Source organism: Halichoerus grypus, chromosome 4 (genome assembly GCF_964656455.1).
Source record: "Halichoerus grypus chromosome 4, mHalGry1.hap1.1, whole genome shotgun sequence".
NCBI lineage: Eukaryota > Metazoa > Chordata > Mammalia > Carnivora > Phocidae > Halichoerus > Halichoerus grypus.
The window spans coordinates 556986-576584 of NC_135715.1; the positions used below are offsets into that span (position 1 = coordinate 556986).

General features: G+C 59.0%; 1 protein-coding gene across 3 annotated transcripts in view; it reads right to left on the reverse strand.

The window, feature by feature from the left end:
* TFDP1 (transcription factor Dp-1) overlaps window positions 1-19599 on the reverse strand; it is a 43314-nt gene that overhangs the window by 12168 nt on the left and 11547 nt on the right. For 2 of the 3 annotated variants that reach the window (XM_036068852.2, XM_036068851.2), the window contains exons 3-4: window positions 11869-11935; window positions 2670-2776 (exon numbers count right to left, since the gene is read on the reverse strand). In XM_036068852.2, coding sequence (XP_035924745.1) covers window positions 2670-2776; window positions 11869-11935 — 174 coding nt within the window. Of the gene's footprint in view, window positions 1-2669; window positions 2777-11868; window positions 11936-12244; window positions 12468-19599 lie in introns of those variants that run through there. The other variant, XM_078070053.1, reaches the window with a different exon arrangement.

Below are 19599 nucleotides of genomic sequence, written 5' to 3' on the forward strand. Positions count from 1 at the left end.
CTCACCGACTTCAGGTGTCTCCCCCGGTTCAACAAAAGCAGCAGGAACCATCCCACCCCAGCAAGCCCTAGCCCGACGGAACAGTGGGCCCCGCAGAGGTCGCCCGGGGAGGTCGCCCTGGGGAGGTCGTGGTTAGTGGAGGGGCCTGCAGAGCGAGCCTCAGGGCACTGTTCCCGCCGTTCCTCTGGCCCTAGTTTACTTTCCCTTCCTTTTAGTGACGCGGATGAGGATGAAACCCTCTCTTCCAGGGGGTGCTAAAGTAAGGCCAAAACACAAGGATCACACACCAGCCCACCCGCATGTGGGAGTCTCATCCCAAGAACTGCTTTGCGGGGGACCCTGCACCCCAAACAGTGCAGCATGGGGGGGCGGGGGGCAATCAGCACTGGGAGCAACAGACACACACCCCAGGGTGAGGGCAGCTCTGGGGACGGCAGTGTGACCCACCCCACACGTGGCTAAGTCTGAGCACCCCACACCATCTCTTCCCTGAAGGAAGGGAAAGCCCGGTTTGTCTTCAACAAGGACTTAGAATGTGGTCCCATTGATTAATATGCAAATATTCACACGGGGGACACACAGACGCTGCTGTGCAGTCACGTCAGATCCCAGTTTTCTAGGATCCTGTACGTGACTCCACCCATACCAAAGAGCTGATCCAGGAAAACAGTTCAGAAACATGACTTCTCAGGTTCTGCACAGCCAAGCGCCCCCGTGAGTCACCGTCAGGCACCAGGCGCTGGGGCAGCCCTTGGCGGGGCGGGGCGGGGCGGGGCGCAGCCTCGGGGACTGGCCGTGCCCGCCAGGCGGGCCCCTTCTTAGCAGGAGGCGTGTGCTGCCTGCTGGGGCCGGGGGACAGCGGACCGGGCTGACCTAGGTCAGGTCACCGGTCAGGGCTAACGACCCACAGGCCACAGAAACAAAAAACACTCTCAATTTCATTCTTTTAATGCACATTTCCAATGATCAAAATTTCATCACAGTGCTTTCCAAATTGTGGATCACCTTCATTCAAAAGCCATGAAATCAAACAGCAAGCTTTCTGAAAAAAAAGAGGACAGAAAAGAGAACAAGTCCCCAGAGAGGAGACGCGCCTCCCGAACCTTGTTTCTGTTAAATGAGTGTTTTCGGGGCCCTGGCTCACTGTGGAGAACTTTAGCTGAGGCTCGAGGCCAACAGTTTGGGACACATGGAGGCCTGTGAGCCAGGCACTTACTGAACATGTTTTACATGGACTGGGTCGGAGAGTGGATTTAGGACACCAGCACCCACGCAGATGGGCAGGAGAGTCACCGGAGGGCTTCCTGACATGTGGTCTGGGCGCCCACAGCCAACACCCTCGCTCTGGTCCTCTCTGTAAGCTGGACCTCTTAGTGCGACTGGTCCACAATGAGAACGAGAGTCAGAGGACCAGGCAAACAGCAGGTGCTCAATACCTGCTCACTGGATGACCGGGAGCGGTTCTCTCTCTGCTCCTCCCCCATCTTAACCGCTCCCCTGGAAACCGTGCCCGTGGGCACCGACTCGGGCAGGACCGGGGCCCTGAGCCCCTCGAGAGCCAAGCCACGCTCACATCCCAGGAAGACAAGGCTCTCAGGTCACAATGCGCCAGTCCTTCTGTCCTCAACCCTCTGGCAGACAAAGTTGAGAGACCCCCGCGACGTGTAAGCTGTAGCCCACGGTGCTGGGGTTTGCGGAGGATGAGTTACCATCACTAGCTGCCCCGAAACCACCAGATTCAGACCAGGGCCACAACTTTCAGGCTGATAAAGTTTAAGGCACCGACAGACACATCTTCATGTTAATGTTCCTCCCTACTATTTATAACCATAAAAACAGAACTACTCCTATAATTAAGGAGGTATTCCCAAGCTAAATCTGCTGTGATACATAGTAACTAAAAATAATGAGTTACAGAATAAAACACAAAGTGGAATATTTAACTTATATCAAAAAGACATTTACTAAAAAGCTGTGATGAGCCAAATATGGTGTAGGACTTCGACACAGCGTTGCTTTGAAAAAAATCACAGCAACTCTGCTAGGAAAAGCAGTCATATCCCCTGATGGGGGTGAAGTGACGGGCACATGCACAGTTGCCCAGGGTGCTCACCCAGGAGTGGGAGCTCAGGTCTGCCCAGAGCAGCTGGGCAGTCAACATCCTTCTGTCACCGCTACGCATGGCCCAGGAGGAGGGGCGGCTTCAATCTGACCAGATTCCGTCAGAAAGGGCCCCCTGAACCCACAGGGGATCAGTAAGCAGGGGCACGCAGCACGGGCCCAGGAGCACAGACCCACCTCTGCCTCCTGCTAGCGGCTGGGCCAGAGCACCTGACGGCCTGCAGAGCCCTAAGCCCATTGTGAGTCCTGCAAGGACCCCACCCTCATTTCCCAGGCAAGGAACGCTCACGCTGAGGAGGGCTGAGGCCAGGCACCACCACCCCCACAACTCCACGCTCCACGCTCTGGGGCGGACGTGGGGTGAGCGGGACACACGCGGCAGGAGGGGAAGGTGCCTGGCCTGAGCCCGCAGGCCAGGGGAGTGCACCCTCGTCCCAGCACCGCAAGCACCGCAAGCATCCGAGAGGGCACTGCACAGCCCGACCTCCGCACCAGAGCCACAGGCCACCGTCCAGAATCGGCAAGCCCACCTGCCCAGGGCCCCTTACCACTTGCTGTGCAATGTTGACATTGGACTGTCCGAATGTTTTTGGCAAGAGCTGCTTCCCCAGCGTGTTCACTGTGGAGGGGTGGACGGCAACCAAGGATACCACACCTGCAACGCAAGGAGGGAACAGGTTAGCTCTGCTCTGGGTTAGGGCCGAACGGGACAGCTGCAGGACGGTGACGCTCCTAGCCAGAGGTCCTTACTTTACCCACCTCAGGTCTACGGGTCAGCTGCAAATACTGCTAAGTTCAACGCTCATCTTCAGGCATCTGCGTGGGACATGACCACCTGCTCTCCCACCCAACCAGCCCCCCCGGGGTGCTTCTGTGTCCAGGAGGTCCTGGGTGAGCACCCTGTGCCCTGAACCCCTGTGGGGCTGCCTGCCCACCTACGGAATATTCCAGTGGGACTACAGGGTCTGGGGAGAGCAGCTCTTGAAAGCCTACAATTCTGTGACAATTAGAGTCTTCTAAATGCTCCAGCATTTCTCTCTCTGTTTGTAAAACTAGTTTAGAAATCTAACACTCTTGTGGCTCAGTCAGCTGAGCATCTGACTCTTGCTTTCAGCTCAGGTCTCAGGGTCATGGGACTGAGTCCCACATCAGGCTCTGCACTCAGTGTGGAGTCGGCTTGAGGTTCTCTCTCTCCCTCTGCCTCTCCCAGCTCCACCCCCACGTGTTCATGCTCTCTCCAAAAAAAAGAAAAAAAGAATTCTAAAGAAATCTAACACTCTTCTTCCTTGAGAAGTAGAATCACATCTCTGTTTCTAGGAAGAGAAATGCCTGGGGAAGAAGCTGCCCCCTCTTTGAACACACAGACGGACACACGAGGAACAGAAATACTCATTCCTTCAAGTGTTTGCTAAGAGTTCTGTATGCCTGGCTCTGTCTTTGGCGTTAGGAATATAACAGCGAATAAAAATGGTAAAACATTTTACTTTACATAATAAATAATAAAATCAAATGAAGTAGGAATGATAAAAATTCAAAATACAGAAACAAAGCCCTTGCCCTGACAGCCTCAAAAGGCAGAGAAAAAACAAAGGGAGTGTGAACAGAGGTGCCCGGAGACCCGGGAGGGCGAGCAGCCATGCACACCATCCGAGCCTTACCGAGAAGGGCCTGAGCGCCCTGGGGAGGAAGCAGACCGACTCCTGGTCTCCCGGTCAGTGCTGCGTGGGGAGCGGAGAAACCCTGCTCGGGTTATCATGCCTCGCATCCCCTGGCTCCTGGAGCAGACCGGCCTCCTGCGGCCACCCAGGGTGAGCACGGGACCCTGCGGCGGGCATGGGGATGAGGGCCTCGAGCCCCGCTTCACAGGCTCTGCCTCATGACGGCCTCCGAATATGCAAACTCTGTCGTCCTCTAGCCTGAAGGCTCCTTTCTGAGCCCTTCACAGTCCACGCATTTCAAAGAACAGACTTCAGAATTCAGTCAACAATGACTCTTACTGCTGCACCAACACTGAATAACGTCTTAACAGTGCAGGTCGACCAAACCAACTGGCTAAATATTCGCATTTTTACCAACCAATACCGACAGATATTTATTTTCTGTAAATATCTGCTCTGAGTTTATTTTCCTCTAAACATAGAGATCTGTATCTTAACAAAAGCAAATTTTTAACAATTGTTTTAGATACGTAAAAGATGTTTTAAAAGATAACAAAATTATCCTAGCTTGCACAGAGATTTTTTTTTTTTTAAAGATTTTATTTGACAGAGAGAGAGGGACAGCGAGAGAGGGAACACAAGCGGGGGAGTGGGAGAGGGAGAAGCAGGCTTCCCGCTGAGCAGGGAGCCCGATGTGGGGCTCGATCCCAGGACCCTGGAATCATGACCTGAGCTGAAGGCAGACGCCTAACGACTGAGCCACCCAGGTGCCCCTTGCACAGAGATTTAAAACATCACTTTTCAGATTCATGTATAGGTTAGTAATTAGGTTTCTAGGAATACTGAACTGATTGACTAAAAAACATAAAATTATTTTTTTAAATTTGCAAATGATGCCCTGTCAACACCAGTGATCCAGGCGGTTCTTATGATGTTGTGTCTTAAAGCTTATTTTACACGTCAAATAAATGATGTTAGAACACAGGGGCCAACGGGTCAGGCGCTCGTCTCTGGGGCTAACCTGCAGGTCCACCACAAGGCCATCCACCAAAAGGACAATACAAACCACCCAAAACCCCAGGAACGTCCTTCTTAAAATTAACATGCTTAGAGCCCTCCCCACCCCCCGGCTGGGGGAACGAGGAGGAGAGCAGTTCGAGCAATGAATGGCAGGGCTGAGAGGCAGAAGTGGATGGGGGCCGGGACCCCTTTCCTGGACGACACCACCTGTCCTTCCCACCAGGGTCTCGTCCTTGTTTCACTAAGTGAGAAACTCTTCAATACAAAGAATTACTCTGCAGACAATCTTGCTCCAGTACAAGCTAGGACTGACTACGACCGTTCTATCCTATTTGCTGAAGAGGCTTGAGGAGCAGAGCTAACCTCGCCGTCCACAGATCCACCCCATCCCCGCCCACAGCCATCAGGGCTTGAGGGACGCACTCCGTCCGTGTTTCATACTTTCCCACACACATCCATGAACCCGAGAAAATACAAGTATTACTGGTGTGGGCCTTTGAAATCTAGAAAATAACAGTCTGCAGCTTTGCTTACACTATTGTTGGGACCTATCCACAGAAAGCTCTAGCTGATGCCTTTACCGCCATGCCGCTACCCCGGTAACAGGTCGGCTGCGTGAATGCACAGAAGCTCCTACTACAAGGCGGCGGCTAACGCAGGACGGGCCTCCTCCTGCTGAGTCTCCGGGGGTGCAGGGAGTCTAGTCAGCCTCCAGCTGAGTCCAGGTGACCATCTGTGTTTGGGCCAGGGCCATTCCGCACATGTGCGTGCAGACACACGCGTGCTCATGCACGGGCGCGCGCCCCGGCAGACACACACACGCACACATGCACGCACGGACACGTGCATGGGCGCGCGCCCCGGCAGACACGCACACACACACATGCACGCACGGACACGTGCATGGGCGCGCGCCCCGGCAGACACGCACACACACACATGCACGCACGGACACGTGCATGGGCGCGCGCCCCGGCAGACACGCACACACACACATGCACGCACGGACACGTGCATGGGCGCGCGCCCCGGCAGACATGCACACGCACACACGGACACATGCATGGGTGCATGCCCCAGCAGACACACACATGCACACAGGTGCATGCATACACATACACACACACATGCACACACGGACACGTGGCATGGGCGCGGGCGCCGGCAGACACGCACACACACACGCACACACGGACACGTGCATGGGCATGCGCCCCGGCAGCACACACGCACACACACGTGGGCATGCGCCCCAGCAGACATGCACATACGCACATGTGCATGGGAACACACCCCGGCACGCACACACACACACACACGCACCCCAGCAGACGCATGTGCACACATGCATGAGCGCAAGCCCCAGCAGACACACCTACACACATGCACACATGCATGGGCACATGCCCCAGCAGCCAGTGTCCCTCTCCCAGGTTCCTGCCAACTGCTGACTCAGGAAGACACAGCCCTTTTTGTCAATCTCAAGGATGGGATTTCATTTCTGGATCAATCCGGTCACAGATATTAGAATGTTTAATATCCTCTTCCGACAAAGACCGCCACACACACAACCCACTTACAGGGCTCAAGAACTCACACTTCAGTTACAAGACGGGCGAGATTACAACAGCCTAGAAATCTACTCACTAGAAATAGTATTATTTTAACTGTAAAACGTACTTAAAGCCTCTTATTAAGGGAACTATATAACACGATATTTTCAAATATAACATCATGAAATGGATGATTCCTTTCCCGGCAAAAAAATGCGTTAGGGACACATATGGTCTGAATTGCTGTAACCGCTAACAGAAAAAAGGATCCTAAAAATACTACGTAAACATATTGTAATTAGTAATCACAACCTATTAATATCTATAGGTTTTAAGATATCTTAAATTATGAAATCATAATGCTGAATGGTTTCTTGAAAACAATTTTAACCACTTTTAAGTTCTGAGAACCTAACGTTTTAAGAGTTACTATTTTGCCCACCATACTACAGATATTGCGTACGCTGATATGGCCAAAAGGGCCACCAGAACGTGCCCGCGGTGTGCACGGCTCCGCCCCAGGCGACAGCAGCAGCTCCAGGACAGGCTTGCTCCTAGGGCCCCTGCGGCGGCCACATCGCCTCCCTCGCTCGCTGCTCACCAGGTGAGCACCCTGAAAGGGGGAAACAGCCTCTGCAGGGGCTCCCCTGGTCCGAGCGGAGGTGCGCCGCGTCTCAGGATGCCCGCTCTGACCGAGGCGGGTCGACGACGCCCTCACCATTCATGTGCTCAGTGCGCACTCCTCTGGGCACCGTGGCCGGTCACCATCGCAAGCCCAGCAGCAGGGCTCAGAGGCTGGGACATCACTCCGTGCTCTAGGCGTCCTCTGGGTTCGAACGGCTGGGAGGAGAGAACAAGCCGATGCCTCTACTCCACGTTCCCCAAGAGGGCAGCCTCTGAGGGGCTGAGCGAGTCCTGCCATTTCCTCCTGCAGCGAGGCCCCTCTCCAAACCGCCGCACAAACACCAGCCTGAACGGACCCACGTGTGCACAGGTGTGTGCGTGTTTGGGAGGGTGCAGTCACCACGTCTCAAAGATTACACAGCGATGCCACGTTTTCAGCCACATAGCACCCCCAAAATTTCATCTCTCCTGCCTTAGAGCCCTTCTAAGAGGAGAGGCACCACCGAAGCAGAAGCACAGTGCCGCAAGCCGCCGGCGATGGCCTCTCACCTGCCAGACGCGGCCACAGACCCTGGAGCAGCGCTCCGCAGAGACAGGCCTGCCCCCTGCACAGAGCACATGCGGGCACAGAGCTCTCTGGGGAGAAGACGGGTCTCTGTCAACAGTCGACAGGTATCACAGCTCTCCACCAAAAAGGCGGCACTAGAAACTCCAGGAATGGCCCAGCGACAGCCAAGTGTTAAGTCACACGCTGCAGGGACTGGATGAGCACCCACGCAAGCATGACACGCCCCAACACTGCATGTCAGGAAAGTGTTTACGGAATGGTGAAGACACACTTTAACTGTACTCAGGTAACTCGGGGCTTCTTCAGGGAGCATGTGTTGTGTGTCTAATAAAGAAAAAATTTTTTGGAAGGGTGCAAGCAAGGATTTGCAGCCAGAGACCCGCACACGAGCTGTGGCCCCAGGCAGGCAGCAGGCGCGTCGGGAGGGGGAGGGTGCACGCGTGGCAGGGGATGGCGGCCTGAGCCCCAGAGTAGCAGCCAGATGGCTGGAAGAAGAGAACCAAGTAGGAACACCGGAGAGAAAGTGGGCCAGCGAAGCCCCTGGACAGACCCCTACCAGGAGGGCAGGCCCAGGAGCGAAATGGCGGAGACCCACTGGAGCCACCAGAAGCCAAAACACGGCAAGGGGGAGTGCTGCTAGGTGTGCAGGGCCTGGGGCGCTCACGTGTTTGGTGCAGATGCAAAATGGTGCAGCCCCGAACACGTGCCACGTGATCCGATTTCCACTCCTGAGCATCAGCCCAAAACACGGAACAAACGTGCGAAGGCTGACACAGCACTACAGCCACGGGCAAGACACTGGAAGTGACCGACGCCGTCACGACCAAGACTGCACACATAAGAACTCCCCGTCTCCGACTGCCAGCGCTCTGGTCCTCAGGGCCGGTGGGTGCAGAAAGCTGTGATGACCGACTTGATGTGCCCACTTGCCAAGGTGCCCATCCCCAGCTATCCGATCGCAGGCCAGCCGGCGGCTTCTCTGGAGCCAGTAAGCCGACTTCAGGGCAGGGAGACCACCCTCCAGAACCACCTAACCAGACCAAGGCTTTCCGAGCAGAACCGGGTTTCCCCAAGGAGGAAGGAGTGCTGCCTGCGTCCGGCCCGCCGGCTCGCCCTGCACATTTCAGACCTGCCAACCCCCCGTCACGTGGGCCAATTCCACCAAACGAGCCTCTCACACTCGCAACGTGCCTCCCACAGGCCCTGCTTCTGGAGAGGCCTGTGGGACGCTGGGGCCTGGAAATGGGCCACACGCAGCAGCAAAAAGAGGCAGGCGAGGCAGAGGCACGGGCAGCGCTGACCGCCAGGATGGTGAGCAGAGTCGCGGCCAGGACACAACAGGGCAAGAGCAACAAGCCCCGCCTGGGAGCACACGGGACCCCCGTGGTGGGGAGGGGGCAGCATAAGCCAGAGCTTGGACAGGAGCACAACACAGGAGGCAAGGAGGAGGCCTCGTCTCAGGAGGGGCTCACCGACCCCAGCCGAGGGCAGTAGGGACCCCGTGAGTGCCCAGGTCCAGCACAACTCAGATGCCGGCCCACCCCCAAATTCTCGTTGGGTGGACCTGGGAGCAGTGGCAAGCTGGCCCTGCAGGGGCAACACGCGGGGCGCAGGGGTGCGGGGTGCAGGGGCACAGGGGTGTGGGGCGTGGGGGTGTGGGGTGCAGGGGCGCGGGGCGCAGGGGCGCAGGGGTGTGGGGCGTCGGGGTGTGGGGTGCAGGGGTGCGGGGTGCAGGGGCACAGGGGTGTGGGGCGTGGGGGTGTGGGGTGCAGGGGCGCGGGGCGCAGGGGTGCGGGGCGTGGGGTGCAGGGGCGCGGGGCGCAGGGATGTGGGGTGCAGGGGTGCGGGGTGCAGGGGTGTGGGGCGTGGGAGTGTGGGGTGCAGGGGTGCGGGGTGCAGGGGCACAGGGGTGTGGGGGTGTGGGGTGCAGGGGTGTGGGGCGCGGGGATGTGGGGTGCAGGGGTGCGGGGCGCAGGGGCACAGGGGTGGGGGCAAAAGGAGACCGGCCCCTGCCCCTCAACGCCCAGCCTGCACCGGGCCGGACCGCAGCCCTCCTGCCCCTCGAGGTCACTCCAGCAACAGCTCTCGGGCACACACTGCCGGCCACGCCCCTGGGCTCCCGGACAAGCTTGTGCCGGAGGGTCTGGCCCTCACTCACCACGACCCTGGCTGAGCCTTTGCCAAACCTCCTCGGGAAGTGCCTTGCAGTGACCGCTGAATCAGACAACACAGTGTGACCCCCACGGGCTCCTCAACCTAATGGAACACCAGTGAATGACCCAAGTGAAGAGCTCAAGTCAGCACCACACTGCCTGAAATTACCCTTCAAACTCCTGAGCCCGAAGCAAAGGGGACTGCGGGTGGAAACGGTCTCGACGGGCAGACAGGATGGGACGGAGCTTGAGCAGTCAGACAGCCTGGTCCTGCTCCGTCCACGGCCAGAACAGCACCGGGCTGCCCGTCCGACAGACAAACAGCTCTGTTGATCAGAAGAGCAGGAGAAGCCTGGCGGCACTCAGCCTCATGGGCAGGGCCAGAGCTAGGGAGCAGGTCGCAGAGATGTGGTCACGGGCTTTCTCACACCCAGAACACCCCTGAGGTGCAGGGGCAGGAGCCCCAGAAGAAGGCAAGGAGCGCAAGCACCTGGGAGGCCACGCTGGTCCCAGCAGAGGTGCAGAAGCAGAGGCAGAAGCCAGGAGAGCCTCGAGGGGCAGCTCTTCTGCGTCCAGCCATGAGTGGAGCACGGAACCCGCTGGGGGAGCGCCCCGGGCAAGATAAGGGGGCTGCAGAGCAGCCAGACCACACCCAAGAAGGACACGAAATACATTAAACAGTGCAAGCAGCTAACACCGGAATATTCTAATGAACTCAAGAAGCTGTTTTCTGGTCCAATTCAACCCCCTCCCTCACCATCAGACTCCGCAGGACGCAAGCCCTCGTAAGAAGGAAAAGGAGACAAGCAGCATGTGATAATAAGTGAGACTCTCAGAGCATCCAAACAACGAAGACATTCAAGGTAAACACCAGAAGAAAAGATTTCCATATTTCCAAGGGAGCAAAGTTTGTGGACTTTTTTCACGATTATTTCTGCTTCATCACTCTAACAGAACACGTCATGCCTACAACTCCTGAAATTCTAAGGGTCCTGTCAGTTTCACTACAGCGTCTCTCACTCAGGCAATCTGTGAACGGTGAAAGCCACCGAGATAAACTGTCTGCACACGCTGAACCCCTCAGCGGGCTCTCCGTTCTTGCACAGGAAGCGAAAGAGCAAGGGATCCACAGAAAAGCAGGACACTGCTTACGACCTTCTGAAGACAGAGAAACCAGGAGAGCACGCGCGGACCCATGGCCCGTCCTGGGGGAGAGCGGCCAGTGGGACAAGGAAGACCAGCGGAGCCTGGACAGGGCGCAGGCCAGGGGCCCTGCAGGGCACGAGAGCATCCGTGGGCATCTGAAGGTGTGACGTCCCAAAGCAACAGAGGGGACAGGGTATAAGCCCGCCACCCCAAACCACGCCGGCCTGCTGATCCACACAGGAAGGGCCCCACAGGGCAGGAGACGGCTGGGCTCCTATCCCACTCACCAGCAACAGATGGACGGGAAGGGGCTGGGACACAGCACCCGTTTCGGGAGCCAAGAGATCCCGTGTCCGGGCCTCCATCCGGCTGACGCGGGCAGAGCAGAGGTGGCGGAAGTGACCGAGCGCTACGGGCAGCCGGCGGTCACCCGCCATCTCCTCTGATTGGCGCTCCCACGGCTAGTCCACCCAAGGAAACAAGCAGTGGGCTCAAACATACTGGCAGACGTTCCTCACGGTCACTCGACGGGGGGAGCCGTGGGGCCCCAGGGGGAGAAGGGGCTTCGACCAATCCACCTCCGCGCCTGCCCCTGAACATACACACACGGCTTCCTGACGGGGAGGACGCTCGTCCACACACGAGGTATGCACCATAAGCTTTGGATTCGAGTCTGTTCTGGTCGGCGCCCGTGTCCAGAGCCGACACCTGGAGGGCTCGCAGCGGCCCTGAGGTGGAGGAAAGCACATGCCTGGGTTCTCCGCACTTCTTCACATTCCCGAACTTCTGCGAACCGTATGACTTACAGACCAAGATGAACTCCACCGCTGCCGTGTGCCCGCAGGTGGCGTGTCCAGCTGAGCTCCGAACACCGCACCACCCCTTCCATCAGGGGCCCTGGGCCAGAGCACTCCCACAGCAGGGTCCCCACCGCTGACCAGGACTCTCACACCAGAGAAATTCACAAACACACCAAACTCAACACTCTTATCAACAGAATTGTATTTCAGAAAGAGACGCCTTACCTTTTCCAGGACTAAGGTTCTGGTCTATGAAGACCTTGAGTTCCCCGTTGGCTTCAATTAGACCGGCCTGCAGAAAGCAACAAGGACAATAAATAGCACATCTGAAAGAGCGACAAGCCAGCCCGTCTGAGGGTGGTGTAAAATAAAGCATTAAAAGATACAATGGTCATAGTTATGCAAACAAGGGCAGGATGCCATGCAGGGAGAGCAGGGCCTCCCGCCGCTGAGCTCTCTGGCTGGACACTCAGCAGAGAAAAGCTCACTCGAAGATGTCTGCCTTCGAAGCTTAGCCCTTGACGTATTAATGAAACACAGCTTTCGTAGATGAAGTCCGCATATGCATTAAATGGCAAGCCTGAGACTGGCAGGGGCATACCTTGGGTGGACGTGGAAATTCATCTGACCATCTTGAGGGCAGCCTAGTAACGGGGCCCGAGGAGAGGGCTGGGTCAGAGCCCCAGGCACAGCAGTTCCTCCTGCAGCTGGGGAAACGTACCGCGGTGTGCAGGAGTCGGGCACAGCAGGACCGCAGGGTGCGCCTGGCGACCGGGGCACCCCGCCTCGGGAGCAGGGCGCCCGCACAAGCACGCTGGGGGCACCAGGGAAGTAACGTCCCAACGCACGGTGCGTAGAAAGGGCCTGCAGGGGCCCCCAGGACGCTACAGGTGGTGGTGTCCAGGCCGAGGAAGGACTGCTGCCTTGCTTTCTGCTTTTGTTTATCTCGATTTCCACGGGAAGCAGTGAGTCGTGGGCACCCTGCACTGCTGGCGTCCCGAGTCCAGCAGAGGGCGTGTGCATGCCGCACGGGGCCAGCACAGGTGCTCCTGCCTGGGGGGAAGGGGGTCCTGGGGAACCGAGCCTCCTGACTCCTGCCCTGCCGCGGGCACCTGTGGGCACTTGCTTACACACACTCACTCACTCACACGCATATGAGCACACACATCCATACAGACAGGGGCATCTACACCCACACGTGGACACGCATGTGCATAAACACACGCGCACGCACACGAACCACCACATGGGTCAGTCGAGCCCGGCAGACAAGCCTCTCCCTCCTGCCCTCGCCTCTGACCTCCAGCGACCAGGCCAGTGGGATTCCTGGCCTGGCGGGAGCACCCCCAAGAACGCCCAGGAGACCCCGTGGCCCAGGTGTTCAGGGACTCACGCCTGTGTCCACACTCACCTCACACACACCCACAGAAGCTCACATGCCTGTGTGCCTGGACTTGCTTCACGGGCTGTGTGAGCACAGGCCAGCCTGTGAGGGGGTCTGAGCACAGCTTCCAGCGCCATCTTGCTTCTCCAGGAAGCCCCACTGCATCCCCACCCTGAGCAAATGCAGTCCCCGGGGCACGGCTTAGCCTCCAGAGGGACACCTCCCAAGCACACCTGTGGCAGTGACAAGCCGGGAGTGCACACGCGCACAGCTCGCCTGGGCCTGGCGCGGGAGACCACCCACCTCGGCCCTGCCACATCCCGGGCACGGGTTCACTGTCTCCTTTGGGCGCACAGTGAACAAACCAAAGGCACCCAAATGCACAATCCACACAAGAGTTCAGAGCACACATCCGGACCCACTGAGCTCACCGGAGATGGACGTCAGGCGCGCGTGGGTGAGGGGCCACCCGCACGGCCCCTGAGGTGGCAGCACCACATGGGCCACGTCTCCCAGACTCTCCAAAACCCCACCTTCCCATAGAAACTGAGGGAGCCAAGTGCGTGCCCGTGAGGACGATCACAGACTGAGGCCTGGCTGGGCTAGAAGATCACCGGCCAGGAGGTGGGTGAAGCGGACTCTCCACCTGCTGGAGGAGCAGAGCGACTCGCTCCGGGCCAGCGGGCCTGCACCAGGCTAGGCTGGTCCCAGCAAACAGGCTCAAAGTGCCCCAGAGCCACAGGATACCAAACACCCCAGAGCGAGAGCCTCTGCCCCCACGCTGACAGCAGCGCCTGTCCAACGGCCCCAGGCCCCCTGCACATCACGGGTGCTGCCAGTTCTTCCTCCCTCCCACGGCCCCAAGGGCTCCTCAGCCCCACGGACAGCGGCCCTGACCTCCTTGTCCACCATCCGTCCACACCAGAGCAGATGCACGAGCGGATGCCAGAGCCGGTGAGAACAAGGCCGTCACTGCCTGCGTGGGTCTGCCAAGGTGGGACCGGTGGGGCCCCACGTCTGCCTGACACTGGATGTGCGGCTCCCGCCCGGCGGTCACTGGGCGCGGCGGTCCTGGCCGCTCACGGGAATGCCAAGAATGCCGCCCCTCCCGCAGAGATGGCGATCCCAGTCGGCACAGCAGCAGCACAACCCTGGCGACCAAGCCTCACAACCCAGGCTGGGAACCAAGCTGGGCAGCCCCAGGCCCCCCTGGGGGACACCCAGTCCGACTCACGCCACCAGTCAGAGCAGCCCGGCCTCCCTGGAGAAGGCTGCATCCCCCCCGACACGCCGCCTGCAGGAGCCATCGACGAGCGGCCTGGACGGCCCTTTCTGGCAAGTCTGGGAACCAACGAGGGGGCCAGTCGCTCCCTACCGTCTCAATGTCATGAGCCGGAGCTGAGGACTCACTGGAGAACATACAGAGCAGGACATAAAGGAAGACACTGGCAGAGCGAAGAGGATGAAGGGAGCCACCCGAGCCCTGGACAAGAGACCCACCCACAAGCATCGTGTCTGCTCCATGGCACCAGGAAAACCCTAAGGTGAATCCCGCTTGGCAAGACACATTTCTGTGTCTTGCACCCCGAAAGAGCTCCTGCAAGAAGGGGGCTGCACTTCTACAGGGGGCAGCACCGGTCGGCGAGGCCCCCGCCACGTATGCAGCAGGCAGGGCCCAGCCCCCAGTCTGGTCCGTGAGAGCCCGGTGAGGCGCGGTGGCCCGGCACAAAGAGGCTGCCGCGTCCAGAGCAGGCTGTCCCAGCAGTGCCAGTCCTGACACTGGGCTAGGAAGACTGTGTGACGGGGCTGCCGTTCCCTGCTAGGCCAGCAGACCAGGGGCCACAACCACCAGACGATGGCAGCGCCCCAGCCGCGACACCGCCTGAGTGCTACGGACCCAGGGGCCGCTTCTGGAACGGAATCAACTTCCCAGAGAGCTGCCAGGTCAGTAAAATACACACCTGCCTTATTCCCAAGCCAAGACCTACAGGACAGTAAACTGGACCAGGGAGAAGTCAAGCAGCTGGTGACTGGCTCCTGTGGACGCCTGCATTGTCCGCACTCAGGACAGTGACCAGTTTACCCCACGGCAAGTCTTCCAGGCACAGAAATGATCTGTTTCGGGACACAACGTGTCAGAATCACAGGAGGTGCAAGCTTGCTCTTCACTAAGGAAATTAGCTACTTTTAATGCTCATGGGTGATGTGGAGAACACAACGCAGAACACCTACAAACCAAGCCTGGGGGACGGTGCCCTTGTTACGGTTCAGACGTGGGAACCTGCGGGCCCCCGGCGCTCCGGCCGGGGCGGGATGCCAGGCTCCAGGAGGGTTCCACGCCACCCGACAGCCCTCTCCTCGCCCGGGGGTGTGGTGGGAGGTGAGGAGAGGTGGCGAGGCACGCGGGGGCGGCCACCGTGGAGGCAGGTGCTCCAGGCACACGCCTTCTGGCTGCAGCCGACCTGGGCAGTGTGTCCACTGCGACCCAGCCAATCCCAGACTGAGCCACGGAAACCGTGCGGGAGAAGAAACGTTTACTGTTCTCTTAACCACTGAGCTCTGGGGTCGTCTGTTCCACAGTGATCAACGATTTTTCTCTAGAACGTAAGAGAAAGTGCTTCTTTTCACCAACTGGGAAGTCACTGAAAGTACTTTTGAAGCAAACTCTAACAGGAGCACACAGATTTGGCCCAAATTTCCTGGTGTAACATGCCTAACTGCCAATTATCAAAGACAAACAGTCATGAGCAAAATGAGCTATCTAGGTTTCCTGACCTCAGACAAAGACAACAGCACTTCACAAGTCCGTCCGGAGGGAGCGGCGGCCTGGGAACAAGGAGGCCCCGTGGCCCCCGGCTGGGCTGGATCGCCACCCATGGCCCAGCCAGCAAAGGCCTGACAGCCGGCGACGCCAGAGCCGGACAGACTCTCGGGGTCAACCAGCTTCCACGTTATGGATGACCTAAGCGGGTTCCGGTGCTGGTTCATCCTGCCTGAATGCCCACCCTCACTGCACAACCCAGTTCCCAAATGAGGTCTGAATCCAGGGCCCAGCCAGCTCGTCCCCCAATTCCGCTCTCTGTGAAGATGAGAAATCACTTCTGGGCTCGACCAACTCAGGGGGACACACTTCCCTGTTCCAGGCTGTGTGTCTACCGTGCCCGCAGGTGCACAGCCCCCCAGGGCCGCTCCCCTCCCGCGCAGCGGCTGGTACCGTGGAGCGCGGGGGGCACTGGGCATCGCTCGGCAGAAGCGTGAGGGTGGTGTGGAGTTCAGGAGAGAAGCAGGTCTGTCTGAACCACACAAATTCAGGGACATATGGAAAGGTCACCAGCATCATCACCCAGAACCCCACCGCCACCCCCAGGTCCCGGTCTCAGCCTTCCCCTAATGGTGCTTTTCTGAAACACCACCCCCTTCATGGGGTGTGAGTCCCAAAGGACACAGAACACCTGATAAAGACCTCTGGGGCTGACCGTGGTGAGGTGCGGCAAGACCCAACCTAGTACAGCAGGAAATTACCATCACCTTTCCTGAGAAGAGCTCGCTACTGTGGATCTGATTTGTGCGACAGCTGTGAGACTCCCCGCGCAGGCGCCGACGCCTGGCGCCCCTCCCTCGCTGCTGTCCCCTGTGGAGCGGCCGCCCACCCTGGGCTCTCCTGTGGGGGGGCCCTGGGCGAGTCCCCACCTGCAGGACGAGGACAGCAGTGCGAGCCCACCTCCCTCACAGCCTCACAAGAATCACAGCATGACGTGCAAACCTTTACACACCCGCACCAGGGGACGAGTCGTCTCCACCTGCCCGCGACTATGGGGCTCCGAGCGGCCCCGGGGGCGCAGGACCGCCAGGGCTCCGGAAGGCCAGTGCAAGGTGGTCCCTGCGAGTGGTCGTCAGCAGCAGCCCAAAGATGATGAGGTCTACGAGGGGTGCGCAGCAGACACGTGGGGAGACTCCCTTCCCGAGGACGCGCATTATAACGCAGGCTGAGACCACACTCGACAAAGTCAACACTGACGTCTGTGTTGAATGTGCGGTGCGGCCTGAGAAAGGTGCCCGCTCCCGGAGCTCCTTCTTTACCGCTCTGTGGTCTCACACTTGCTTCCTGTCTCTCCGTAAGGACGGACACGCGGCCTTCCTGCGGCGGCCCAGGTGTGCCACGCCCACGCGCTCAGCTCCTCTGCCCAGAGCCACGAGCGACGCCCCCGCCCTGCGCCTTCCACACGAGGAGACGCCAACACGTCGGTGACAGCCTCCCTGCGATGCTCCAACACGAACCCGCTGGTACAGGTTTAGTTAGTAAATACGACAGCCTCAGTTACACCCCAGACCCGGGCCAGCAAAGTACCGCGGCCACACCACCCACGGCCCTCCTGTCTTCTGCCCAGAGGCGAGACCCGCACGGACGCGACTACAAGCATCGGAACACAGGCTGTGTTTTATATTTTAAGTTATTCCTGAAACTGTGGCTAATTTTAAGATAAGCGCATAGGATGTATTTTTCTCCAAAATCTTCACACTGAAGGTGCAAACCTTCCCTCCAGTAAGAAAACACCAAAATGCTAAATTTGTGTAAACATGTAAACCAGAAGCAGAAGCACTCGGCCACAGCTCACCTCAGTGTTTCTCACAAACATCATTCATCCTGTCGTGTCTGCTACTCAGTGGAAACACGACTGCCAATCTGCTCCCGCGGTGGCTCCGAGGACCCGGCTCACGGCGCCAAAGCACAAGGCTGCACGGGACGCCGAGCCGACGGAGCCGCGACGGAATCGGGGTGGGACACTCTAGGTAATTCAGCAGAATCAGCAGGAAGTCACGGAGCTCCAGGCGTCACACACAGGCCGTGAGCCCTGGCGGTACCGCGCCCGCGGGGCCGCTCGCTGCCCCCTAGTGGCCAGGCCCCACGGCAGACACAGCCCCGGGGCGGACGGCCCGCCCGCGCCCGCAGGGGCGCATCAGAGATGAAGCCAGAGCCGGGCTGCAGGGCGCAGCCTCACCGCCCCCTGAGCTCGGGCCCCGGGCGGGCAGGCCCCACACGTCCCGCTGCCTCTCTGCGCGCCTTCACTCCCGTACCAGTTCCTTCCTGCTGCCCCCGAGCCCTGCTGGAGCAGAAGCCCTGCGGGGCAGGACACCGGCCCCGGGCAGCCTGGGAAGTGCTGGGCGGCCCCCACACGGCCACAGCAGGTCTCTAACAGACGGCAAGGCTGCTGCGACAGAACTGCACTTCCTAGAAGAGGCAGCGGGCCGGGCAGTTTGCCAACTGAGATGCAGACATAATTCCAAGACAGAAGCACGAAAACACCAAGACGGGGCCAATGAGGCGATGAAGAGTTGAGGTTTCAAGCGGTGTCACGAGGACATGGAAACCTGGAAAAGCCAGCACAGAAAGAGAAACCTACACACCCATCTCCTCACTGATACTCACACAGAACACCAGCAGGTGCCATTGTCCAGGCACCTGGAAAGAATCCACAAGGACCTTGAGAGAGGAACCTCCCTCTGCGGACCTCGCCCTCAGCTCTGCTCCTGACTTTTCTCCTTCCAGAGGGCCCCCAGCGGCGGCGAGGGCCCCAGCTACAGCATCAGAAGCACCTGTGGGCCGGGGGGCACGGAGTGCGCAGCTGCTGCTGGGGGCACCCGCATGGGCCGACGGGGAGAACGAGAACATCCACCCCCAGTGCTCCTTGTACCAGCAGTGACCTGGCCTGAAAAATGGCAGTGGGGCCCTCTCAGAGGCAGCAAAGACACCGAGTACCAGCAGCGATCCCACCACAGACGCACACAGGGCCCGACGAGACTCCCAAACCTCCCTGAAGGATACGTGGCACCATCACTGAGCGGAAACGTCCAGATGGCAAATCCCACCGCAGAATGCTGGACGCTCCTCAACACAAGCTCCAGGGGTGATCTAAGGAAGGACCTGAGTCAAGAGGCATTTGGAAGGCCTGGGGACCCGCAGCGGGACCCGCCCCTCACTGCACCCCGTGGGTCCCATGGAGACCCTGCAAACACCCCTCGACTGCAGAGCAAACAGGACCAGAGCCTCCAACACCACCACCGTCCCAGCCACAGACGCCCCTCGAGGACGGGCCCAGAGGACAGCCTGTGGACGCCCTGCCTGCACCCAATGTGGGACGTGAGGGGCTCCCACCTGTGGAACTTCGCGGCCCTGCCCAATCTCCCCCCCTGGAGTGTGGCCTGACCTAGTGACGAGATCTGCAAAAGCAGGCTAGGTTTCAGGAGCCATGTCTTGCTGGCTCGCTCTCGCTCCTTGTGAGCGTGTGGGCCTCGCCCCATCCCCTTCCCCCCTCACTCTGGCCACATTAGCTACCCCCACAGAGGGCCCACAAGGCCAGGAACCGAGGGCAGCCTCCTACCAACAGCCCGGAAGTGAATGCATCCCGCCGTGGACCAGGTGAGTGAGCTCAGGCACGGTCCTGCCCACAGGGACCTCAAGCCATCAGGCCACTTCGGGTCCTGGACTGGGAGCCGGCCCAGCTGCAGCCGAATCTGGAGCCACAGAAACCGTGGGTAACAACGCTGTAGTTCCAGGCTGCCTGGGCAAGCCG